We start from the raw sequence: 26,669 nt of genomic DNA on the forward strand, positions 1-26,669 counted from the left end.
GTCTACCTATTTTTGAATTGTGAGACCTAATTCCAGGAGCACATACTTTTCCAAAAACCTTTAGAACAGTTAGTGATTGCCTTCCATATAAATTCTGACGAATAATATAGTAATTGTTTTAAGAAGTAATCTAATTGAAAAAACATGAAATAACCCCACATGCTGTCTTTTTAAAATTGTTACAAATGTGTTATTGTCATTTGTAAAATGTAAATCATCATGTAAATATGATCATGTCATTATGCGGCAAGTACAGGTTTTGAGGCTAAGTTTTCCAAATTCATTTTTATTCTAATACACCAATGGTTCTCAATTTTGTCAGCACACTAGAATACCTAAGGAACTGTTTTAGAATTATGGGGCTCCAGTTCATCAGTAGTCCTCACAGTAGATTTAGGGTGATTGAGGGAGACAACCTAAGTACTTCCAAGGGAGGAAAAATGATAAGAATATTTCAGTGATCTTTACCGTCACTTCCTCCGAACTGAATAATAGATTGGTTAATGCTTAATAACTTTGTACTTAGAGCAATGTAAATAGAGAACAGTTATGGAAACATAAAGTAAGAATAGCATTAGGTAATAAAGATTTGATTTCCCCCAAATACCAAATATCTGGCATCATGACTCATATTACACAAACCTTATTAAAATGCAAAATATTCTGAAGATAATTCATTTCTAAAATATCAGCTCAGGATTTCCAAATCAAGAGTCAAGATCAAAATGAATAAAATTATTCAGAAGAAACATTCCTGGCTCTTGCTAGACTAGAACTAAAACCAGTTAGTCTTGTATGGAAATTCAGAATCCCAGTGCACTACAGAAAGAGTTTTAATCTAAGCAGATCTGTTACCATCTGAAAAATTACACAGTTCTATAAAATAATACATATTTATAAATAACTCTGCCCTTTATGTCCCTTTTTTTTTAAATATGAAAGTGTTTTCTTTTTTTTAACTTTTATTTAATGAATATAAATTTCGAAAGTACAGAATATGGATAACCATGGCTTCCCCCCCAGTAATGTCCCTCCAACCCACAACCCTCCCCTTATCCACTCCCTCTCCCCTTCCATTCACATCAAGATTCATTTTGGATTCTCTTTATATACAGAAGATCAGTTTAGCATACATTAAGTAAAGATTTCAACAGTTTGCTCCCACACAGAAACATAAAGTGAAAAATACTGTTTGAGTACTAGTTATAGCATTAAATCTCAATGTACAGCACACTAAGGACAGAGATCCTACATGAGGAGTAAGTGCACAGTGACTCCTGTTGTTGACTTAACAAATTGACACTCTTGTTTATGGCATCAGTAATCACCCTAGGCTCTTGTCATGAGCTGCCAAGGCTATGGAAGCCCCCTGAGTTCACTGACTCTGATCATATTTAGACAAGGCCATGGTCAAAGTGGAAGTTCTTTCCTCCCTTCAGAGAAAGGTACCTCCTTCTTTGATGACCCATTCATGAAAGTGTTTTCTTATAATGTTTTCTAACTGCACAGTAACCCTTCAAAAATGCCTTTAAGGAGGGTATTTTAATCTATTTTGCCTTTAAGAGAGGAGCTATATTCATGTACATAGTCAAGGAATGTGCATTTTTGGAATTAGACATTTACCAAACAAAGTTACCAAGGCAAGTAGGATTTGCAGATTTTACCACTTTTCTAGGAGAAAATGTAGCCTATTCACAACTTTGTGCCGCTTAATTGTTGTGTAGCTTTTGTAGATCTTTGCTCATCTTATTCCCCTTCTTACCTCGTGGCTACCTTTTGAGCACATAACTTACTGAAATTTCTTTGAGCTCATTAAAGAAAATGAAACTTTTAGTGCCTTTTTTTTTTATTTTTTGACAGGCAGAGTGGACAGTGAGAGAGAGAGAGAGAGAGAGAGAGAGAGAGAGAGAAAGGTCTTCCTTTGCCGTTGGTTCACCCTCCAATGGCCGCCGCGGCCGGCGCACCGCGCTGATCCAATGGCAGGAGCCAGGTACTTATCCTGGTCTCCCATGGCGGGCAGGGCCCAAGCACTTGGGCCATCCTCCACTGCACTCCCTGGCCACAGCAGAGAGCTGGCCTGGAAGAGGGGCAACTGGGACAGAATCCGGCGCCCCGACCGGGACTAGAACCCGGTGTGCTGGCGCCGCAAGGCGGAGGATTAGCCTAGTGAGCCACGGTGCTGGCCTAAAACTTTTAGTGTTAATAACCAATGTAGGCCAGCACTGCAGTTCACTAGGCTAATCCTCTGCCTGCTGTGCCTGCACCCTGGGTTCTAGTTCCGGTCGGGGCACTGGATTCTGTCCCGGTTGCTCCTCTTCCAGTCCAGCTCTCTGCTGTGGCCTAGGAAGGCAGTGGAGGATGGCCCAAGTGCTTGGGTGCTAAACCCGCAGGGGAGACCAGGAGGAAGCACCTGGCTCCTGGCTTCGGATCGGCGCTGCATGCCAGCCACAGCAGCCATTTTGGGGGGTGAACCAACAGAAGCAAGACCTTTCTCTCTGTCTCTCTCTCTCACTGTCCACTCTGCCTGTCAAAAAAATAAAAAATAAAATAACCAATGTAGTGGGGGAGCAGGCACTGCTCGGAATACCTGCATCTCATATCTGAATATGAGGCTCTGCCCCTGATTTAAGCTTCCTGCTGATGTGCACCCTGGGAGGCAAGCAGGCAGTGGCTCAAATGATTGGGTTCCTGCTACCCATGTGGGAGAACAAGACTGAGTTCCTGGCTCCTGGCTCATCCTAGTGCAGACATTCCATCTCTCAAAATAAATAAAATGCATGAAAATTGGAACAAAAAAGATAACCATTTGGTATCCAATCTAAAAAGAGTTCCTCATACCTAGAGTGAATTCAATTCATCTGATTACTACTCTGGGTTCCATACATTCCTCCACTAGATCCTTGACTCCAGGTTCTACTAATAAGCACCTTGAAAGGCAGTGGTGATTGCTGAAGCAATTGGGTTTTTGCTACCCATGTGGGATACAGCTGGATGACATTCCCAGCTTTCGCCTCACTCTAGCCCTGTCCATCATGGGAACTTCAGGAGTGGACCAGTGGATGGGGCATCTCTTGCTCTCGCTCTCGCTCACTGTACCCCCGTCCCCACCATCCCTCAAATTTTTAAAAAAGAAAAATCATGCTCATACTTTTCCACCTTAACAGGGGTGGAGGTGAAAGGGAGGCTTCTCAGTCTCCTTCCAAACAGTTCCTCCTCTAGCCCCTCGCCTGTATCCCCCATTCCCTTCGTTCACTGGAATCTGTTCTCTATCCTCCTCGCAATCATTCCTTACACCTGCTGGGGCTCCTGTCACTCCACTACCATCACAGAGACCACCAGCAGCTTCCCCAGTCACACCATGGATAGTCTCTGCACTCATTCGTCTTCACTTTTCAACAGCCTGTAAAACCATAGGCTGTTTTACCCATCTTTATTTCTTCCTTGTGCTTCTTTGACCCCTTTTGCTCCTGTTTTCTCCTTATTCCATGATTCTTTTTTCTCAAGCTCACTTTGTTGGCTCATCTTCTGTCCTTCTCTTAAATGTCTATACTTCCCAGGGTTTGTTCCCAGTTTTGTTGCTCTTCATTTTGTCCCTAGATAATTTTGTTCATCCTTACTTTAGCCAGCAGTGTATTGGAGCCAGCTCTTGAGAAGCAGTTGTGCATATCTCTTCCCAGCTATTTGTTCCATGGCCATCATGTTGGTAGTTGATATTGACCAAGATGGGAGTATTTGCACCGTGAAGATCAGCAAAAGCTGTAGATCAGAGCTTAATTTTTGTGTTTTTTTCACTTTTTTTTTTCTAAGAGGCAGAGTGGACAGTGAGAGAGAGAGACAGACAGAGAAAAAGGTCTTCCTTTGCCATTAGTTCACCCTCCAATGGCCGCTGCGGCCGGCGCACCGCGCTGATCTGAAGCCGGGAGCCAGGTGCTTCTTCTGGTCTCCCATGGGGTGCAGGGCCCAAGCACTTGGGCCATCCTCCACTGCACTCCCGGGCCATAGCAGAGAGCTGGCCTGGAAGAGGGGCAACCAGGACAGAATCCGGTGCCCCAACCGGGACTAGAACCCAGTGTGCCAGTGCCGCAAGGCGGAGGATTAGCCTGTTGAGCCGCGGCGCTGGCCCCACTTTTTCTAGAATTAGTTTTAACAACACACCACTGGCTCAGCAGTGACATTTGTGTCCCCAATTCTGAAACCACTGTCTCACACTTTCGGAGCTCTGGAAATTATTTCCAGCTTATTTCCTTCCAGCTTCTCTTGAATATCTGCTGGATCCCATTATTTTTTCCCAAAGCTGCCTTGTTGCCCTAGTCCATGGTTTTGGTAATGGCCACACCAGTCTCCTGCTATCCTTGCAGAAAGCAAAACTTGTTGCTCTCTCACCCACTGTATTTAATTGACAAAGATGAATGTCCCTACAGAATACTTTCCCTTACAAGGGCAGTAAAATATGGGCTCTAAGCAAAGGAAAATAAGTACAAGAAGAGTTGATGAACTCAGAAGTCAAGTGGGTACACAAAGCTCATGCCATACAGTCTAGCCAGCACAGACTGCCAGTTAATTCTACTTCCTGAATTGCATTGAATCCATCTTTGCTGACAACCATAATATTCCAGTTTCCTTACCCTTAGAAGAATACTCCTTTCCACACTCAAATTTACTTTCCACCATGCTTCCAGAGAGTTTTTTCCTAAAATCAATCCTGATCTTGCGACACCACCATCCCCTTACCTTAGAAACTTTCTGTAGCTTTCCACTGCCTTTGGGACAAAATCTATTTTTTTTTTTCATTTGTTGACAGGCAGAGTTAGAGAGAGAGAGACAGAGAGAGTTATACAGTGAGAGAGAGAGACAGAGAGAAAGATCTTCCTTCCGTTGGTTCACCCCCAGATGGCCGCTATGGCCGGCACACCGCACCAATCCAAAGCCTGGAGCCAGGTGCTTCCTCCTGGTCTCCCATGCGGGTGCAGGGCCCAAGCACTTGGGCCATCCTCCACTGCCTTCCCGGGCCACAGCAGAGAGCTGGACTGGAAGAGGAGCAACCGGGACAGAATCCGGCGCCCCAACTAGGACTAGAACCCAGGGTGCCGGCGCTGCAGGCAGAGGGTTAGCCAAGTGAGCTGTGGCGCCAGCCATGTAGCTTTCCACTGCTTTTGGGACAAAGTCTAAACCCACACCCAGAAAAAAATCTCTTCCAGGAGATGGTTGGTTCATCCTTCAAGACTAAGCTTCAATATCACTATTCAACAAAGCTTCCCTGGCTCCCATAGGCACTGCTTCTGTTTTATACCTATATCATGTATCTATATCTTTATATCTACATATAGATATATATCCTAAAGGACCTCTAGTTGAGGAAACATTTAAGCAAATTATAGAAAGTATGATAGATGCCACACTATAAAAGAGAATACAAGTTCCAGGGAAAGGCCTTGCAGTTACTGTTTGGGACACCCACATCCTATGCCTGAACATCTGGGTTGGAGTCCCAGTTCTACTTCCACTTCCAGCTTCCAGTCTGTGTGCACCCTGAGAGACAGCACATGATGACTTAGGTACTTTGCTCCCTGCCATCCAAAGGGGAGATCTGCACTGGGTTTCTGGCCCCCAGACTCATCCTGATTCAGCTCTGGCTTTTGCAGGCATTTGGGAAGTGAACCAACAGCTGGGGACACTCTCTTCTGTCTGTCTCTGTCTCTCTTCCCACCCAGTAAATTTAATATTTTTTTAAAAAGAGTACAAGGTTCAAAAATAACTGGAAAGAACCAGAGGGACATAATCGTAGCTCATGTCACATTCTTTTGCTGTTATTAGATGCCTTTCTCTCCCCCAAGAATGGGAGGCGTTTATATCCTTCCAGCATAGCAAGAAGTAAAGAGTAGGTGTGCAATAGTAATTGTATTTTGGATCAGGGGGATGGATGCATGAAAAGGAATTGCAACCAACTACCTAAAACTATCAACAACATTTTCAACAAATTCCAGTGATCCTTGCTTTCTGTCTTCTATTACCAACTTTACTTAGAGTAGAGTTAGTGGGAGTATATGAATTTGCAACTGGTGTATCCTTACACTGAGTAAGCTAAACCCTTGCCTTGGGAACTCCTCCTTGTGGTTCAGTGAGTCTAGAAGCTGTTAGCCTTCAGAGAGGAGCTTAGGGCCTCGCCTTTTCAGTCAGCCTTTTGCTAAACACATCAAAGAAGTCTGTCACTTGATGGTTCATTTGCTTTACAACTTGCCAGAGTCTCAGGCAAGAGATCCAAATTAAAAGATCTGTGTTATTTCTCATAGTCTTTTGCTCAACGGTAAGGGGAAAATCCCCAGAGCTGCATCACATCACCAAACAATGCATTCAGTTAAGCTGGGAGATTGGGGGGAAAAAAAAACTAACAATGCTGTGCTCAGCCTTTATAGTTCAGTTTCATATAGCCCTGGTTCCTTCTATTCTCTAAGGACTTCTGTTCATGCATAAAGTTGTCTCTAAACTCTAGACAGGGATTCTCAGTCCTGGCTGAATAAGGAAAAGAGAAGAGAAGAGAAGGCAAGAGGAGGGGAGGGAAAGAAAAGAAATACCAGATTCTTAACTCTAGAGACTCAGAGTTAGACTTGCAGTAGGCCCAGGCATCAGGGGTTTTTGTTTTGTGTTTTGTGTTTTGTGTTTTGTTTTTGTTTTTGTTTTTGGGAAGTGCACCAGTTGATTCTAATGTGTAATCAGGATTGAAATTACGTACCTAGAATCAAGACCAGAAAACTTTATACTTAGCCTGGAATTTGCTTCATGTGAATGCTTCCTCCTTATTTTCAGGTCTCTGCATAATTATCACCTTCTCAGTTGATATTCTCCGGTAACCTTGCTTTAACTAGCAAGAGAGTCAGCCTCCTGCATCACCTTGTTAAATCAGAGCACTAACTGTAATCTGTAAATTACTTGTGAATTTATTTTTTTATTTATTGTCTGTCCCTCCTACTAGGTTGGGAATGTCATCTACCATTGCGTGAGTGTCAGCTGTGGGTCTAGGTATTTGTGGGGCTCATTCGAGGCTGAATCAAGAAGGGGAGAAGGAGCTGGAAGAGTAAATATAGGCGAAAGTTTGACAGGAAGGAAAGCCACACTTAGAAAAGAGTCAGGATATTTTCAGTGGTTGACTCAAGTCAAGAGTTTTAAATTGCAGTGCCAAAGATTGACTAGTCCTACTACTTCTTCTTTTTTTTTTTTTTTTTTTTTTGACAGGCAGAGTGGACAGTGAGAGAGAGAGACAGAGAGAAAGGTCTTCCTTTGCCGTTGGTTCACCCTCCAATGGCCGCCGCGGCCAGCGCGCTATGGCCAGCGCACCCCGCTGATCCGATGGCAGGAGCCAGGAGCCAGGTGCTTTTCCTGGTCTCCCATGGGGTGCAGGGCCCAAGCACCTGGGCCATCCTCCACTGCACTCCCTGGCCACAGCAGAGAGCTGGCCTGGAAGAGGGGCAACCGGGACAGAATCCGGCGCCCCAACTGGGACTAGAACCCGGTGTGCCGGCGCCGCTAGGCGGAGGATTAGCCTAGTGAGCCGCGGCGCCGGCCTCTACTACTTCTTTACAAAAGAAAATGAAAGTTCACAACGTAATACATGCTTATAAAACATTCAGGCAATATTGCTCAAAGTGAAACTACTAAACCCCACTTCCCAAGAGTTTTGTTTACAGTTTGGTGTTTATAATTGGAAGCATTTTATGATGTGCAAACAAATAATATACAGTTTGATTTTAAAAAACTGAATATTTTAAAAAATATGTTAGTCAAAAATATGTTGCATGTAAACATGTAGTCAAAGGATGGAGTTGCCCTATAGTAAGACAAATATAATGGTAACTCAAAAACTTAAGGTAAACTTTGTTTTCATAATATAATCTAGTTACTGAGTGATGGGTTTTCCAAGGTGTTCAGTTCCCTTTATATAACCCTGTATTTCTCTTATATTCATTCTCTTTCTGTCTTTACCCCTGAAAATTTAGTCTTATTACACCAACTATTAGTGAAGGTGTTATTAGTGAAGTTAGTTATTTTAAGATTAAATTCTCCTTCCAAAACTGGGGCTCACATTAAAATTGTGCTAAATGATGATAAATTTGGTAATACCAGCCATACCTTCTCACTTTGACACAGTTTAGCTCTTTCGGAACATGTATGCAAGGGTATGTTCATGGAAAGTAGAATTAAATTAGAGCAAAAAAAATTATATCAAATTTTTTTCATAATATACATTTTCTGTGAACCTTTTGAAGACCATCTCATATGCATGGATTTCAGGGTTTTTGTTAATCAAAATAAATTTATTTTAATTGCCCACAGACTTTGAAGTTCCTTTGCATGGTAGCCAGTAGGTTAAGCCTGACTCTTTCCCAATTTTTATAAATACAGGTTTGCTAGAATACAGCTGTGTTCATTCATCTACATATTCTCTATAGCTGCTTTTTTGCTGCAATAGCAGAAATGAGTAGTTGCAGTAGCAACTATCTAGCTTATAAAATCTAAAATAATTACTATTTAATGCTTTAAGAGAAAAAATGATTCCTATCTTTGTAGATCAAAACATGTAGTATCAGAATGGGCAGTTGGTCTTATGGTTAAGTCGCCACTTGGGATGCCCACATCCCATATTGGAGTGCCTGAATTGAAGTCCCTGCAGGTCCCACTTCCAATTCCAACTGCCTACTAATGCACACCCTGGGAGGCAGCAGATGATGGCACAAGTACTTGGATCCCTGCCACCCACATGGGAGACTTGGATTGAGTTCCAGGTCCCTGGCTTCAGCCTCACCTGTCCCTTGCTATTATAGGCTTTTTAGGAGTAAAACAATGGATGGAAGATCATTCTGTGTCCATCTCTGTCTCTCCCTCTGTGCCTCTCTGCCTTTCAAATAAGATGAAAATAAATAAACAAATTTTAAAGGCGGTTTCTTCTATAATCAGAGCAAACTAACTGAGCCCAGTGTACAAATATGAGAATACAGTCTGGGTTCTACATCTCTAGGACGTGCATGATGGCTTTTTATAGGAAGAAAGTCAGCCAAAGCATTGGCAAGTGGTAGGGTGGGGAGTGAACAGGGTGGCATGTTGCATCTAGTTGGATCTTGTCTTCCTGTCAGGCAGGTCACATCTTCTCCTTTTCTGTTCCATCCTGTCCCAAGAGGAACAGTCTTCATTGCAGATGTGGCCAAGGTCTTCCAAATACCTGTAGGTTAGATCCTTTGAATTTAAACCAGTCTGTCCTGTCTTTGCTGACAAGCTTCATAAATCATTTGACTGAACAATTAAAGGGCTGGGCGCCTTGTTGAATACAGCTCCAGGTGCAGTGGGATGACCCTCACCTCCCCCCAGCTGCTCAGCATACGAAGTAGGGGACCCCACACAATGTTGGCTGTGAAGCAAACACCATGAGGCATTTGGATTTCATCTCCTGGGTTTCTGTTTTCTTCCAATCCCAAGTAATGTTGGAAACGTCTCTCTGGAGATGGCTCACAAATCTTCCTGTGATAAATGTCTGAATGTTTACATTGGCCTGCTCTGGAAAGGTGCAGTGCCACTGCAGGTGGAAAACATTACGACAGGCTCACCAGGACTGATCACCTCCTGTGTACTCTGTACGTACGTAGGCTCATGTCTCTTATGAATGCTTCCTTCTATGGAGCTGATGGTGTCACAAGCTGTTGTCTTGTGAGTAAATCATATACAGGCTGACCCTGAATTTGATTTAGAGTTAGGGTTAGAGTATTCCTTTTAAGTTTTGGATTATTATGAATTCTTTATTTTAATTCTCTTGTAGCTCCATGTTCAAAACATTGCCCCCAACAGAAAACAGGTGTTAATATGTTGTATCTGAGGAGCATTTGCTTTTAAGCTTCTATGGTTCAGGCTAGAGGATCCCTGTAATCTCAAATGTATACTTTTACATTTTCTAGAATCACCAGTTCCAGCCTGCCACTTTTGACTTGCTTTTACATGACTGTACATAGCTGTACAGTCTTCTACTAATTCATAGGATACGAGTAGCATAAAATTTTAGATAGCTGAGAAAAAATAAGGCTGATTTTGTGCCTGATTTGTCCAACTGAATGCTTAACATTCGCATGTGTGGATGTGATAGGCTTGATTTTTTTAATTTACCACTTTAGCCATTTTTAAACTTTTCATTTATTTGGGAAGCACAGAGAAACCAGGGAAACTCCGTCTCTGGTTTACCCCCCAAATGCCTGCAATGGCTAGGGCTAGGTCAGGGTCAAAGACAGGCACCAAGAATACAATCCGGATGTCCCACATGGGTGGCAGGAATCCAATGACTTGAGCCATCACCACTGGCTTCAAGGGTGTGCATTGTCAGGAAGTTAGAATCAAGAGCCAGAGCTATAAATTGAACCCAAATACTAATTTGGGAATATGGGCATCTTAACTAGGCAAGATCCCTGTTCCCATTTTAATTTCTTTCTTTCTTTTTTATTTTCTTAAGATTTTATTTATTTGAAAGGCAGAGTTACAGAGACAGAGAGAGATCTTCCATCCGTTGGTTCACTCCCCAAATGGCCGCAACAACTGGAACTGGGCTAATCCGTAGCCAGGAGCCTGGTGCTCTTCCATGTGGGTGCAGGGGCCCAAGGACTTGGGCCATCTTCCACTGATTTCCCAGGCCACTGCAGAGGGCTGGATTGGAAGTGGAGCAGCCAGGACTTTGAACTGGTGCCCATATGGGATGCTGACACTGCAGGAGGCAGCTTTAACTGCTACGCCACAGCACCACCCTCCCATTTTAATTTTTAAAATTAATTGTTTACTTGTTGGGGGAGAGGGCCAAGAGACAGACACAGATGTATAAAGAGAAAGAGCTCTTGTCTGCTGGTTTACTTCTCAGATGCCCACAATGGCAAGGGTTGGGTCAGGCCAAAGCCAAGAACGGAGAACCTAGTCTAAGCCATCCAAAATCCCCACTCCTGTGGCCTGAATTTTTCATGATGAAATTGGAACTAGGGCCTGTAGACTAAAGTGAATTGTCCAAAATGGTGAAGCCTGTTCCTTTAGGTGTTCAGACCAGATAGCTTCCTCTGTACTTACACATCTTACTTGTAAGACTTGCCCTTTAAAGCATGATTTAAACAAAAGGAAATACCAGAGACTTCAGTTTGGGTTCATGTTGCTTTCTCTGACGAATATGTATGTGTTCTGAGGCTCTCTGCTGTCTGCAAATCAGACATTCTTGCTGGGTTGCATCAGAGCCCAGGCGACATGATTGATGAAGAAAGGCCAGAGGAGGAATGACGTAATGGCTCGTGCAGCATTTACCTGCGAATTATCTCTAGCTGTGTACCGCTCGGTGTCTGTGTGACTCATGTCCTGAGGTACTGCCGTCCCTGTTATTCACCACCATTGCCTCACGCTTACCTCACCCTATGTTTCCCTCCTTTTCTTGCCAAATCTGATTAGAAACACTTTTGTTTTAAGCCCATGTTTATGAAGCCATAAGTGGACTTTGTACCAATGACCATATGGAGAGAATAAAGAAGGTTAGAACAGGTAACCTTCTTTGACTCAGTCAAATCAACTTGATATCTTCCTCAGTTTAGTACATTAAACACTTCCAGAGCACCTACTATGTGCTATGAACTCAACTTTCAATGTTTTCTTCCTCTAAATGGCTCTTTTGCCTGTCAGCTTCAGTTTAACAAATTCACACACACACACACACACACAAAAAGTAAAGGCTGGTGGTACAGTGGATTAAAGTCCCAGCCTGCAGTGCCAGTATCCCATATAGCCACTGGTTCATGTCCCAGCTGCTCCTCTTCCAGTCCAGCTCCTTGCTAATGCACCTGGGAGGCTGGTGGAGTATGGCCCAAGTCCTTGGGCCCCTGGAACACACATGGGAGACCTGGAAGAAGCTCCTGGCTTCTCTTCTATTCTTCTCTTCTTCTCTTCCTGGCTTTGAGCTTCAAATTGGCTCAACTCTGGCCATTACTGGCATTTGGGGAATGAGCCAGCAGATGGAAGATCTCTTTCTCTCTGTGTGTCTCTACCTCTCTCTCTGTAACTCTGTTTCAAATAAATAAAATAATATTAAAAAAAAAAACTGTAGCAAGTGTATATGCTTTCACATGTAGGGTTTCCTTTAAACCTCAAAGCAACCCTGTGAAGCAGTTGTAACCTACACCCATTTTAGAGGTGATACCATTGATCCAGTTCAGTTAGCTAATGTGTCAGAATGGGATTGGAATGCTGATCTCTTAACACCAAGTACGTTTCCACTGCCCCACAAATGTCTTTGATTTATGTACTCAGAGTTTTTATAAGGAAAATGTCCATTTCTCTTAAGATAATTGGTATCCTCAACATGTTATCACATAATCTAATGTCTGAAGGCATTTACAGGACATAACCAGACAGCCAGTAAAGATTCAATCTCATGAATAGAAAACCCAACTCATACATAATACTAAATCTCATCTTATTCAAGGAAGTGGACTTCATAACCACCGCGCATCCCTTTCTTTCCTGTATTTGTGCGGCTATTAGTACCTTGAATTGTTGAAATTTTGTTGCTGAAAGTATTCTTTTTTCTCAGATTGCTTGCTATGTCTTTTTGGTTCAATAATCAGTGTGAATTACAGGTGACTGCTTAATTATTATTGCTAGGAAGCAGACTTTCTTAAAGAAGTTTTTTTGTTTGTTTGTTTAAGATTTATTTATTTATTTGAAAGAGTTACAGAGAGAGAGGGAGACACAGAGAGTGAGAAAGATCTTCCATCTGCTGGTTAGCACCCCAAATGACTGCAACAACTGGGGCTGGACCAGGCTGGAGCCAGGACCTCCATTTGGGTCTCCCTCTGGGTACAGAGGTCCAAGTGCTTGCGCCATCTTTCCATTTCCCAGGCACTTTAACAGGGAGTTGGATCGGAAGTGGGTCAGGCAGGGCTGGAACCAGTGCTCACATGGGGTGCCAGTGTTGCAGGGAGCAACTTAACCTGCTGTGCTACAACACTGGCCCCAAGAGAAGTTTAGGTGGGACGCTAGGGCCCTCAGTTTAGGTTGGGATCTCAAAGGGAAGCCCCTCTCTGGGTCCCAATGTCTGTGTGTAAGAATCCCCTTGGGTTCTTAGTAAAAATGTAGATTCCAGGGCTTTATCCTCTATCTACAATTATGGGATGTGGCTCAGGAATGTGATATTAATAGCATCCAACATTCCTGGGGATTCTTATGAAGCTTTTCCCACCACCCCCAAATTTAAGAACCACTCATTTAGGAAATGTATGGTGTAAAAAAACCAAAATTCTCAAAGAGTAACATTTTAACAAACTAATTCTCACTATTCTAAAGATATATTTTTTTCCTATAAATTTTATGGTATAAAATATGACCAGAAATATTTGTTTTAAGGAAAATTTATAAAACTTTGTCTTAGGAGAAAATTTTAATTATAAGATATATGCAAAATGTTAGGAGTCATAATAAACACATTTCAGTACAAGGAAAAGATGGTTCTTGTGAGTTCAGAAAGTGTGTTTTGTGAAATTTCTTTCATTATCCAGGAAGGGGAAAGACTAAAAGGAGTAGAGAATGCAGGAAAAGTCTTCTTTGTCTTTGAAGATCCCAATCCTTTGTTCTCCTTTTCTCCAGAATACAGCTGCTTCCTACATACAGCCCCTCTGCCACAGGCCAGCTGTGTCCCATTCATCCCCACCTCCACCACTGCTCTTTCAACCCATATATACAAGAAAAAGAATGGGGAATGGTAGAAAGGAGAAAAGCAATTTGGTAGGAAATAGAATTGAAGTTTTATTTAAAAAGAAAAAAAAAAAGGCAAGCAAGATGCTAAATTCCCTTCAGACATTAGGCCAGAAACCCCTTAGCCATAACTTCCTTGGTGAAATTTGTTGTAGTCATTGTGGGATGCAGGTATATTAGGGGGTATCTGGAAAAACTGGCCCCAGTTGTACTGTTCTTGCTAAGATAACCTTCGAATACTAATGTCCCACCCCCCATAAATGATATTTACTCTTTCTAAAATTTTGTTTTTGTTGTCTTTAAATTATTTCCTTTGTATATGTCATTTCCCTAAGTAACCTCCAAATTTCTATATGACTAGAATATTTTTGTAATTCTTATGAATATTTTTCCAGAATCTTTGTTTCTTCTTTCCCAATAATTATCATAACTACTTCACACAGTTGGACAAATTTGAGGCCTACCTTTCACCTCTTTCAATGAGGTGATCATCTATAATTTTGTACTGCAAAGACTTTTTTTTTTTTTTTTGAAAAAAAAAAGTATCTCCTCTCTTTAGTCATGAAGACTGTCATTCAAATTCCAGATTTTAGTTTTACTCTTTTATTTTGTGTTATTTAAACTCAGCTTTGGGATGATAAAAATCTATGTTGTTTAATATCTTTTCTTCCCATACAACTTGAGTTGCACGCAACCCTTAGAATGAGACTCCTAGAAATTGCTACTTAAGAAATTAAAGCTAAGAACAAATGTTCTGGACTCTGTTTTGAATCAGATAATCAAATTAGTGATTGCAGCCTGTCAGCCAAAGTAAACAGCATTCTTGATGGGTAAAACCATGCACTGTCTTGAGCTAAGTGATTACTTAATCACTATAAGCTTTTTAAATTGAACTATCATTTTTATTAAAAAAGAAAAAGATTCTGTTATTTATTTATTTATTTAGGCACAGCAACAGGGGTGGGGTTGGGGAGATCTTCCTTGTGCTGGTGCACTTCCCAAATGGCTGCAACAGCCAGACCCATAGCCATAAGCCAGGAACTCCATCTTGATCTTCCACAGGGTTGCAGAGGTCCAAGTACTTGGACCAGTTTCCACTTCCTTTCCAAGTAAATAAGCAGGGAGCTGGATCAGAAGTTAAGCAGCCAAAACCCAAACTGGCACTACAATATGTGATAGCAGTTTGGCAAGCAGTGGCTTAATGCACTGGGCCATCCCATCCCTAATTGACCTATCTTTAATATGTATGGAGAAGGATAAAAAATTATTTTAAAGTATTTTTGTTTGGTCTGGTTTTATGTATGTACTCTTTATCCAAAACGTGAACATGTACATCTTCATAACTCTTTCAGTGTATACTGGTTTTCTTAGTGCCTAAGCTGGTTATTTTCTACATGACATATATACCATCTCATGCCTATACTTTTCTCAGACTTGCTATGTTTCTTTGTCGTTGGCATTGATAAACCTATTGGCAGATGTTTAAAACTGTAAGAAAAGGAAAAATCACCTGTCATTTTCTGCTCCAATTCCCTTTGTTGCTTTTTGTATTTCTCTTCATGACCATGAGAATCATTGATTTGAGTATCTCATAATTGCCCTTTTTATCTTTGATTCACTGAGATGAAAATATCTCTCCTGAATTTTCATTTAACCAGAGAACCATGTAGATTATTTTAGTAACATGTCCACAAAACTGATTTGCCCTGTTTCGCTAATCCATTTTGTGTAAAATATCAAATTCTAGAAATCAATATTTGTACATATATCATGGGAAAAAGAAGATGATATAATGAGAAAAGGAAAATCATGAAGTATGCAAAATTCTAATAAGGAGAAATCAGCAAGAGATCCATATGCAATGAAAAAGAGAGGGGAAGAAACCTACCCACCGCCAGGTTCCTGTGGCGGAGAATTGGCCCAGAATTCACACAAATTTAACTCTAACTGCAATTCAATGCCAAATTCCAAAGTGTGTTAAATCAGACAAGTGCTTTGGTGATGTAAACTAGAGTGTTGTAAAGCTAAATCAAGCCTTGTGGCTTTGACTGCCACTGCTGTGAATCATGGTATAGAACAGACAGGTTATCTATCATTGAGAATGATATGTTAGCCTTTTGATGGCAACAGGGAGTTGGTAACAACTAGCCACAAAGGGAGTAGAGACAGCAATCTGTTGGTAACTGTGCACAAGCTTATTCTCTCAGTCTCTCAACATTGGTCATTGCATAGCATGTGACTGTTAGTTTTCTTAAGTAGTTATGTTCTAATTTTCTTGCAGTTTGGGAAACTGAGGACTCCATGGACATTAGGGGTTGGAGATGGTTTCCCCAACACAGCCTTCTCCATGAAATATACACATATTAGCTTCTACTAATTTCCACCTTCCTGATGTTTATACTAAGATAATTAGTGCCGCTGCTCTTGGAGATAATCTCTTCTCTCACATCTGGGTTTAAGTCTTTCAGTAAAGCTGCTTAAACAGTGGGGAGGAAGGAACCTTTCCCTAACATTAAGGTCATTCCTGATAAAGGGAACTAACTGCTCCACCCCTCCTTCTCAATTAGCTCCCCTGCCAGCAATAGCATAGACTTCAGCTAGTGCCAAATATTCTACCACCATAAGGACTTGCTTGATAAAGCCTATCCCTGGTAAAGAAAAAAGCAGCCAAATGTTCCCAAACTAAAATTTAACAAGGTTTCCATATGAGATGCAACCAGGGCACCTTTCATCTAAGTGTTAATATGTGTTTTTGTAGCCATTGGTATCCTGAAATTCTCATTCTTGTAAAGACTAGAAAACCCAGGAAATGCTGGTCATGTCAAGATGGAAATTTTCTCTAGCTGCAGAAAGTTTGGACTTTGATGAAAAGAATGACAATGTCAAAGACAGGGAACAACTGCGGGATTCATATGCTGATCCTTCCATATAATTAAACTCTGGGTGAAGAGGATTAATGTCTTGCTGTGGCTCTGGTGCTTTCCATGGAGAATTGGCATAGTGTCAGCAGTACTAGTTGCTGAGTAACTGACTAGTTGAAGCGAAGTGATTTCATAGATTCCTGGACTGAGAGGGATTAATCAATGATTTCAAAGTGCTCAGATCATTCTATAAATATAGAGGGGGGGGGGTGGCACTGTGGCGCAGTGGGTTAACGCCCTGGCCTGAAGCGCCGGCATCCCATATGGGCACTGGTTCTAGTCCCAGCTGCTCTTCTTCCGATCCAGCTGTCTGCTGTTGCCTGGGATAGCAGTAGAAGATGGCCTAAGTCCTTGGGCCCCTGCACTCATGTGGGAGACCTGGAAGAAGCTCCTGGCTCCTGGAGTCGGATCCACACAGCCTGGCCGTTACGGCCATCTGGGGAGTGAACTAGTGGATGGAAGACCTCTCTCTCTCTCTCTCTCTCCCTCTCCCTCTCTCTCTCTCTCTCTCTACCTCTTTCTGTAACTCTGCCTGTCAAATAAATAAAATACATCTTTAAAAAAAAAAAGAGAGAGGTATTTTTCTCTGACACTGATTTTTTGATTCATATGTAATAGTTTTAGCCTCAGCATCTACCAAGTCTTTACAACAGTTGCTAAGAAATCATAAAATTGGTCTTCATGGTAGCAGCAGGAAAAATAAAATATCTATGCCCTTTAAATATTAGAACATCCTTGAATGAGAATTCAAATTGAATGCAGGTGACTAAATTTAGTGAAGCCATTTCAACTTGACTGCTCAAAGCTTTGTCCCCTATTTGAAGAAATTAATAGATTTTAGCCAAACCTACAGTATTACCAATAATATAAAACCCATCTTTAATTTACTTTCCCATTGTCCTGAAACAAAATGGCAGCTGACATAAATTTCCACATATTTTACTGAAGGAGTTTGAGATTTCAATAGCAGTAATAGCAATGGTATCACTATAAGCAGGAACTGAATTGTCTGCCCCTGTTAGCAGCCTTAGCAGTCCACAACATTAATGGGCCATGAAAACTGGAGAGCTAGGGTGACTGTGGGTCAGAGCGAACATACATAGGCAAGCACAGTGTAGGGGAAACTTTCATCACCTCCACTACACTGAGCCTTTTCTCTTGATAGAGTAAGCTCTTAATTTCCTCAGGTTGTTAATCTGGCACCTTTCACGAACATCAGTGTTCACTTGGGAAAATAAAAAAGCAAACAGTCAAAACATCTAAGTGTTAAGGGGAAAGAAAATCAACAGAGGAAATTACAGTAGCACTTGATACACTGGCACCTTTTTCTTGAGTCATAGGAGATGAAGATATTTGGAAGTTTGCAGCTTTGGCAGTCTCTTTTTAAAACAGTAACCAGAGATCTGAGGAAAGAAGGTGGCACGCGTATACTGCCACAGTTTAGCTGCCGCCTCTCCAAGCCTATGTGTCCATATTTTCAAAAACTGAGCTTTTCAAGCATATTTGAGACCCAAATGATTTGAAAGTAAATACCACTTTTACAACATTGCTTTTGCTCCATGTTTACCATTTCCTTTCCTAAGGAATTACATGGTATATTTTCTTCTAGACACCAACATGTTAGGCATTGAATCTGTATATTACTTTTGGTAGTATGGACATTTTAATAACATTAATTCTTCCAATCATGAACATGGAATATTTTCTATTTATTTGTGAAATAATATGGTATAGTTTCTATTTGTCTTGTATAATCTATCAGTTGTTAAGATATCTACCATATGTTTTAAAATATAGTATATCAAGGGTTGCATTTAGTGCCAAGTTCTCACTTTTTTTCTGCCTCTCTTACTTTTAGGTAAGTCGTCTGATTGGAGTGACATTTCTTTCATGGAATTTTCCATTCGGTAAAGTATTACTATTTATATCAAATGATATAAACTATCATTGTTGTGATTTCTCAATCTGTTTTCCTACAATATTGACCTTAGTAGTGTACTCTATCTGGAAGGCAAGAAAATGAGAGGGAGAGAAGAGGAGATAAGAGAAAAGCATATAACTAAATATTTCAAAAGTTTCATAGAAAATGAAATCAAAAGATAAATTTATTTTGATGTAGAGTAATTAAAATTCATGCAATGACACATCCTCCAAAAGTTCATGGAAATGCATATTATGGAAAAAACTGGGCATGGACTTCAAATATCTTTTGTTCCAAAATAAGTTTATCTTTCAATTCATTTTTCCATGAACTTTTGAAGTACCCTCCTTTTTACGTTTCAAAAAACACAATTGAAAAAACCTGCCTCTTTATAACTGTTTTCACCAGTATTGCTTTATGTTTGGACTTCAGAAAGTAGAAGAGTTGTTATATTTAATTTTATTTTTAAAGAGTTGGACTTAATTCAGAGAATAGAACTAAGTTTAGAGCAGTAACTTCTGACTGTATTTGTTGTAATTCTGGTATTCCTAAAATTGTCGCTACGCATGCTGAGTGAAGTCTTCTATATCATCTAAGAGGTTTTCTTTTGAATCATAGTTTAAGTCATCAAAATATTTTTAAAGCGCAGTTAAATAATTAATAGAAGAAAGAAAAATATGCAATTTCATAAGTACAAACCCAGTATTCAATGGCCAAAGATGGTACTAGGGTTTGTGGTCCATAATAATAGAAGATTGAGGCCTCTAAAGTAAGCCTGACAGGGACAAAGGAGACCCATTCTAACAGCAAAGAGCTTCCACGGTGGCTCTGGGTTATTTTAAAGAAAGAATTATTTCTGTGTTTGCCACAAACTGCAAAAGTAAATAGATCATAAGTATTATTTTTTCCTTGGTGGAATTCTTTTTTCCTTGGTGGAATGATTCTTTTTCTATAGAACTAGACATTTGAGTAGCAAGCAACCAAAACCAAAAATCCCTCCTCCCAACATCATGCCTTTCCCAAAGTAGGAATTACATGGTATATTTTCTTCTAGACACCAACATGTTAGGCATTGAATCTGTATATTACTTTCGGTAGTATGGACATTTTAATAACATTAATTCTTCCAATCATGAACATGGAATATTTTCTATTTATTTGTGAAATAATATTTAAAACATTCTCACTCTCAAGTTCATTGCTTCTATGGTTCTGATAGTCCTTGAAACAGAACGCAAAGATTATTGAAGTAATCATTGCTTCAGCTGTTTATAATTTTGAAAATTATTTTTGAATGATATTTTTAAATTATTTTAAAATTATTTTTAAATAATTTTTCAAAAAATTTGATTTATGCTAACAAAACTTGCAGAAAAGGAGTGCCTTTAAAACAAAGCCATATTAATTTGCAGTAGATCACATCTTAGACCTAGTTTGAGAATTAAGAGTTGGCTTAATACCCCTTTGTCTTTCTCTGTCATTGATTAAATTTATGCAGGACAAACTATTATAACTTAGAAATCCTTTGCTGTTATATGACGTGTCTATGAATTCCCTTTCTTCATTCTAAGGTTATTATCTTAAAATGTTAATATATGACCCTTGCAAAATGCTTGATAACCTGATAGGTTTTATAATCCAGTTTGTTTCTGTTAATCTCTGAGAGCTCTCATGCTTCGTGCCAATCATTATCTGATTTTTTAAATGTGTTTTCCTCCAAACAAGACACGTTGGTCACTGTAATTAGATTTAGAAGTGCAGCCTGTACTCATCTTTGTAATATATCAACTATTCCAATCAGCTTCGAGTTTGAATTGTAACCTTTTTCTCTTCTTGTTCCCTATTTCGATCTTGAGGTCTACTTTGCACTTTCTATCAGCGTGTTGTTTTATAACAACCAGTACTGTGGGTGATCAGATTCACCAGCAAAAAAACTAATGTGACACTTTTTCAAATACTATCCATTTCTTTAATACAAATTAAATATCTAACATGTGGGCAACCTGGGTTGTGATTTAACAATGAATAAAATGAATCGTGCCCATTTCTGGATTGTAAAACATAAGTTAGCTTTTTATGTTCTAGAACTCAGTCCCCAATACAGGAAGGATGAGAGTGAGAAATGCAGCTTTTGAAAACCTGCCACCATGCCCATCAGGGTTACTCTGTGGAGTAACAGTCCTGTGGGATATGCTACCAACAGTTAACTAAATTTAAGAAAAATAGCTGTCAGTACTCTTGAAGGTTCACAGTGCAAATAAGATAAATCTGGTAAAACCAAAATGTCTTACACAGAGAAGCAGGTTTAACTTTGCTGAGATAATTTAATTGAGAACACACTGTGGCAAAAACTCCAAGCAGTAATGACACCTTTAGATGCTTATTGTTCACTCATTCTTTTACTTTTAATACTGTTTCGAATTTTCTGTATAGATTCTGTAATTAAGAATTTTTAATTCTTCCGTTGTCCTTCTGTATTCCCCCTTGCCAAAGGATGTCCTGAAAATGCCTATCATTAAAAATCAGTGCTTGTACTTATTGAATTATATAGCTCTATCTGATTATCAAGAAGCTAAAAATTAACTGAGTGCTTGGGACTCTGACCTAGTCTGTGTTACATACAAAACAGAAATAGGGCCGGCGCCGTGGCTCAATAGGCTAATCCTCCACCTTGCGGCGCCGGCACACCGGGTTCTAGTCCCGGTCGGGGCGCCGGATTCTGTCCCGGTTGCTCCTCTTCCAGGCCAGCTCTCTGCTATGGCCAGGGAGTGCAGTGGAGGATGGCCCAGGTGCTTGGGCCCTGCACCCCATGGGAGACCAGGAAAAGCACCTGGATCCTGGCTCCTGCCATCGGATCAGCGCGGTGCGCCGGCTGCAGCGGCGGCCATTGGAGGGTGATCCAACGGCAAAGGAAGACCTTTCTCTCTCTGTCTCTCTCTCTCACTGTCCACTCTGCCTGTCAAAAAAAAAAAAAAAAAAAAAAAAAAAAAAGAAATAACTAAAGTGTTAAATCAGTTGAGGTTTCTAGGATCTGATAAAGATAGGGGCAAAGAAACTGGATGAGATTTTTAGCACCTCTCAATGCACACCACTACTGCAGTTACCTGTCCCATTATTAGTGACTGTTAGTGGGCTCATCGCATCCCTTTTGCAGATTTTAACCTCCTTAATTTTCTGTCCTATTAATAGAGTTAAATATATATGGCACCCACCTTACCAAATAAGAACAAACAACAAGCTCCATAGCAACCAAAGAATGAAGTTCCTCTCTGTGTATTTTGTCCTGTCAACAACATGCATCCATTAATGAAGCAATTTTGGAATCCTTGGGTTATATGACATTTAAAGTTAACTTGTGGTATTTCAGTAAACATACGGATAGTGGCAGATATTGTTTTCTCTAAAATTATTTCTAGACCTCTTGAAATATGTCTTGACCATCCTTCCATTGTTTTTATGTTTCAAATTTTTAAACAGTATAAAGGTAAGCTGATGAATGTTCATCTAAGAGTGTGGTTCACATTCAACAGGACTGTCATCTGCCTTTCAAGCTGGTATGACACAATTAAGTGAGTGGATTGTCATCCAATTTCATGACTTCATTTTTTAACTTACTTTAATTTTCTCACTTGAAATTTGTGGAAGAGAATTCTAGAAAGCTATAGTGGCTGTTTCTCAGAGGAAATAACTACAGTGAGATTGAGGGCAGAGAAATGTGGCACAAAGAAACTGACTTTGGAACTCTACATATTATTTTCTGTATAATATCCCTGATTCAGTAATCACTCTGGATAATAGCCATACAAGTCTTCTTATTGCCTGGAAAGCCTTACTGTAATCGAGAAATGCACTGGCATATCATGTACCTTGTAATTTTGTCTTCTAAAATAATGTGACGTTTAATGTCTTCGTTTCCTCATATAACCTTTCGAAAAGCCTTGTGTCTTCATTTATTTTATTACTCCCACACCATCTTTCTATTTCACATACTCCTCTGTTATTCACTTCTGTATTCTTCAAATAAATCATTTGCAGATTTGCTAAAAGCTGAATTATCTCACTTACGGTTTGATGTTGTAGTTTCTAAGTAGAAGACAAGTTTACAGCCAGATGCTGCAAGTTCCTTAAGTTCAAAGTCTGTACAAGTTTATGCTAGAAAGCCAAAAAAAAACCCTCTGTAGTCACTGAGCTTCCAAAAGAAAATAGATGGCACTGACATAGAAACAAATTGATTGGTTAGCCTTTGGGCATCTTTAACACCTTTAATCCAAAAAATAAGCTTATAGTACACACAGTATTAGGCAAAAAGCTTCTAGAGAGAAGGAACCCATCCCAGAATTTTAGAATTGCCTTATTGGAGAGAAAATTCTTGCAGAATTTTGTTTTACTCAGAGAATTTCAGTGTTAGGAAGAACGAAGACATAGCCAGGAGACAGTATTTTGAACTCTTGAATTTAAAAGATCGATGTTGTGACCCCATTTTAGACTACTGGCCCTCCATAAAGTAGTATTGTGAACAATTCAGTGAGTTTAAATAAAATGTCTTGGTTGCTTGTATTTTTTAAATCTTGGAATAAAAGATCCAAGTTCAATATCCAGGGAAAACTTAGGTAACCTCATGTCCTCAGCCAACCCTTTCTGTGAATTCTAGGAGCTTCTGGGAGTTTTAGGGATTCCCTAAGTGATTGATGAGGATATTATAATTCAATAGCAACCATAATTTTCTGGCTCGAGAAAGGATATCTGATACTTATGACATTCTGTCCTTAATAGAGAAAAAAATGAGTAGCTTGGACAGTTATACTCATCTCCTTTTTTCCACAAAGCATTTGCAAGTAGCTTATAACCAAAATGCATAATAAAATTTACATAGGAATTTTTTTATTTTGAATAAAAACAAAAGGAAGATCATGAGTTTTAGGAATGTTACAAGTGTTCTGACTCAAGTCCAGTACCAGTAGCATTAAGAGAGGAGTCAATGTACAGTTCTGTCCTGAAGAGGAAGAGCAGAGCTTCATTGGTCCTCCTCTCCCTTGCCAGCCCAAGCTGAACTAGAGCCAAATCTACTCTCAGCCCTTTGGCTTCACCTGGCTTGTTCCTTTACTCTAGTTCCTCTAGCTCTCCCTGATGCTTGTCATGGCATGACTCTGTCAGTATTCATTCCATAGCCCTGAAGGCCTTCAGCAATTGCACATCCCATGACAGAACCAGCACTGAGTGTGATTTGGAGAAAATAGCACATGCATCTTATAGCATGCTTGAATATTCAAGAGGGCTTCAAAGAATACCCTCAGTATATTCTTCTCTGGACTTCACAAGGAAGGACATAGATGAGGGACACTAAGAAACTGGCCAAGCACAAGGGAAAGGAAAGTGAGGGAGATTCCATTCTGCCTGACTCAGCTGGGATAGGTAGGAAACCTAAGGATCTTTTTCTTAAGCAGTCATCATTTGTTTCCATCATTTGTTCCCATGGTTATTTTCCACTGCCCAGTTGTTATTTGCACTTATTTAAAACATTAGTGAATGAACAAAGAGAACTGAGGTGCTATACTAGAGGCTAAGAAAATTCGAAGTTTTGGATTGAGGTCCTACCTCTGAGCTCATTCTTTTTTATTACACTGTATTTGGCTGAAGATCTGACATCAGATGCACTGTAACCATTGCAAAGTCCATGCAATCTCTTGCTTTTTAGAGTTCCACTGTTTTTTGTTTTTTTTGTTTTGTTTTGTTTTGTTTTTGGCCTGTTGTTGGAGTAGCCACACTTTTCCAAGAGTTTCAGGTGTTTTAACAAATTAGGAAAGGGGACGGAGAGAAAATAAAAAGAATTGATGGTAAATAAATGGTGGCTGAGAGTGGAAAGTTCCCAAAGGAAAGTGGAGTGTGTGCTACTTTCTGGCCCAGGCCAGATGGTTGGGTGTGGATGTCACATGTGTCCCCAGTGTAGTCACCCTTGCAGTGGTAGTTCTCCCAGTTTAGCCACCATCGTGTATTGTTCTTTGTTTTTCTATAGTGCTTGTCAAAATGCTATGACAACTGGCTGGTTTTACGCAAACAGACCCTGGCTCTCCAGAGACAGAGCGTCTGAAAGTCAAACATGGATGGCAGCCATTGGCACGCAGAGGAGTCAGAAACCACAGATTGTTTTCTCGTTGGATGAACAGCTTAAAGCAACGTAAAGTTAATTGAAGAATTCCTTGAAAGTGAAGTCAGACTAAAAGAAATGCTCGAAGTCTATAATTTACTAAATGTGAAAGATCTGTAAGTGGTAGTGAGACTAAAAGAGTTTGGGGGGAGAAGAACATTTTTGTAAACAGATCTGGCTTGTATTATTGCCTAGGCTGTTTTAATTATTTGCTCTAATAGTGTAGATCTGCAAAGGAATCTCTAATTAGGTAAGGCTTGATTTATAGAGCTGGCCTCATATAAACCATGATGTCATGGTGCACTGCAGAAAATGACAGGCCTGATCTCGCTGAAAACTCTTGTTTCTACCTTGAATGGCCATGCTCTGCATGGCTTACTCTCAGGAAACCAAAGCAGTCTATGTTCTCCTTTAAAGTGCTTCTTACTCAGGTAAATTCAACATATATTATTACAAACCAAGTAATTTTATCAAACTCTAATAAAGCAATCACTTTTGGGGAACTTTGTAGAGATCAATCTGTGATTCTCTGCAGAAGTGGGTGGATTTATTCAACTGACAGACCAGCAAGGATTTGCCAGACTGTCAGAAGTGGTTGTCTATCTGACCCCCTCCCCCGACCAGCCACTTACTTAGAAAGCTCTTTCAGTGTCATTGTTGCCTATTTTAATTTTGGAATTACAGTTAAGTCCAACAAACATAAGCATGTTGGAGAACAAACACATGTCTAAGCAGTTGGAAGAAGTACATGGGACACATTAGAGATTAGCCTTCTAGCCTCAGGTGTTCAGTATGTTGAGGTCGGTGCTGGGTTAAGCACAGTGACAGAACTGGATTAGCAGAAGTCAGTTAGGGTAGCTTTTGAATCTGTGCTGTGCACAATGTCTTCATTTTACAGGTGGTAACCACTGTCATGGTTTGCCCAAGGTCAGAAACTAGTGACCAGGCTGACATGCTGCCTCTCATACCCATGTTCTTCCAGAACACCAGAGGAATGAGGTCCTGACCCTATCATCTGATTGCTAACTGAAGGTGAAAATACTGTTAATAAAAGCATGTACCTTGATTGATTACCACAAATATCTGTCTTCATTGTTACTTTACACATAGTTTCTACATTACAAATTAACAGAAGGTTTTCTTTAAATTCTTCCTGATACTAAAATGGTCCCTCTTTAATATATGGAGTTAATCAAAGTCATGAGCTTTACCACTTCTGTGTGTAAGTAGCAGTACTTAAGAGAGAAAGGGACTGCATGCAGGGACTTTTCCTATGCTTATCAAGTAGGACTGTACTCCTTGCCATCCACAGCCCAGTATGGTTCATGGCTCCTTTTTTCAATCTAAAGACCATTTTCTAAAACCACAAGCCTCTCAGACAAAGCTGCTTTGGGACTGAGCTGGGGCAGTAGGTTTAAACTTATTTACTCACTTTCACAAACCATATATATTAACTCTGCTAATGCCATGTTGCAAAGATTCTTTTTAATAGTGTTTTATTCTTTCCTGCTTTGAGCATGTAAACTGGGGGGTATTTTAAGGGATTTATCAATACATTATATTCTCAGGGTCACAGCAAATGCATGACAATTACTACAAGACAATTCTCATCAATTCTCATGTTAATGTGATATTTAATACAAAGAGAACAGATTCAGTGTAGTTCAGATACAATTTAAGAATATGATGATACTTCCCCTTTTCTCTTTTTTTCTTAATTTTTGAGATAAGTATTTTTAATTTATATTATCGTCACAGCTTTAATATTCCATTAAAGGAAGAGTTCAACATGTAAAAAGACGGTAGTGTAGTAGGAATATAAACATGGTCTATAAACAGTAATCAAATGAAAAGATATCCATTTCACTCATATACAGTAAATTGTAAAATAATCACAGATCATTAAAACTATGGTAGTATATGATTTATTTTTTTT

The 26,669-nt window shown here is 40.0% G+C and overlaps 2 protein-coding genes and 1 long non-coding RNA gene across 16 annotated transcripts in view; 2 read left to right on the forward strand and 1 right to left on the reverse strand.

Moving 5' to 3' along the window:
* CMSS1 (cms1 ribosomal small subunit homolog) overlaps positions 1–26,669 on the forward strand; it is a 407,069-nt gene that overhangs the window by 193,920 nt on the left and 186,480 nt on the right. For 2 of the 8 annotated variants that reach the window (XM_051859375.2, XM_070071980.1), the window contains exon 2: positions 18,526–18,574. The exons of the other annotated variants lie outside the window; for them this stretch is intronic. In XM_051859375.2, the coding sequence (XP_051715335.2) occupies positions 18,526–18,574 (49 nt within the window). The remainder of the gene's footprint in view (positions 1–18,525; positions 18,575–26,669) is intronic. 8 annotated transcript variants of the gene reach the window in all.
* FILIP1L (filamin A interacting protein 1 like) overlaps positions 1–26,669 on the reverse strand; it is a 299,778-nt gene that overhangs the window by 180,810 nt on the left and 92,299 nt on the right. For 2 of the 7 annotated variants that reach the window (XM_051859370.2, XM_070071974.1), the window contains one exon: positions 22,654–22,740. The exons of the other annotated variants lie outside the window; for them this stretch is intronic. The gene's annotated coding sequence lies outside the window, so the exon portion shown is untranslated. The remainder of the gene's footprint in view (positions 1–22,653; positions 22,741–26,669) is intronic. 7 annotated transcript variants of the gene reach the window in all.
* LOC138849264 (uncharacterized) lies at positions 22,064–24,724 on the forward strand. Its single transcript, XR_011387818.1, has 2 exons — positions 22,064–22,157; positions 24,602–24,724. It is a non-coding gene; the product is annotated as an uncharacterized lncRNA (long non-coding RNA).

Source organism: Oryctolagus cuniculus, chromosome 4, assembly GCF_964237555.1.
Source record: "Oryctolagus cuniculus chromosome 4, mOryCun1.1, whole genome shotgun sequence".
Lineage (NCBI taxonomy): Eukaryota > Metazoa > Chordata > Mammalia > Lagomorpha > Leporidae > Oryctolagus > Oryctolagus cuniculus.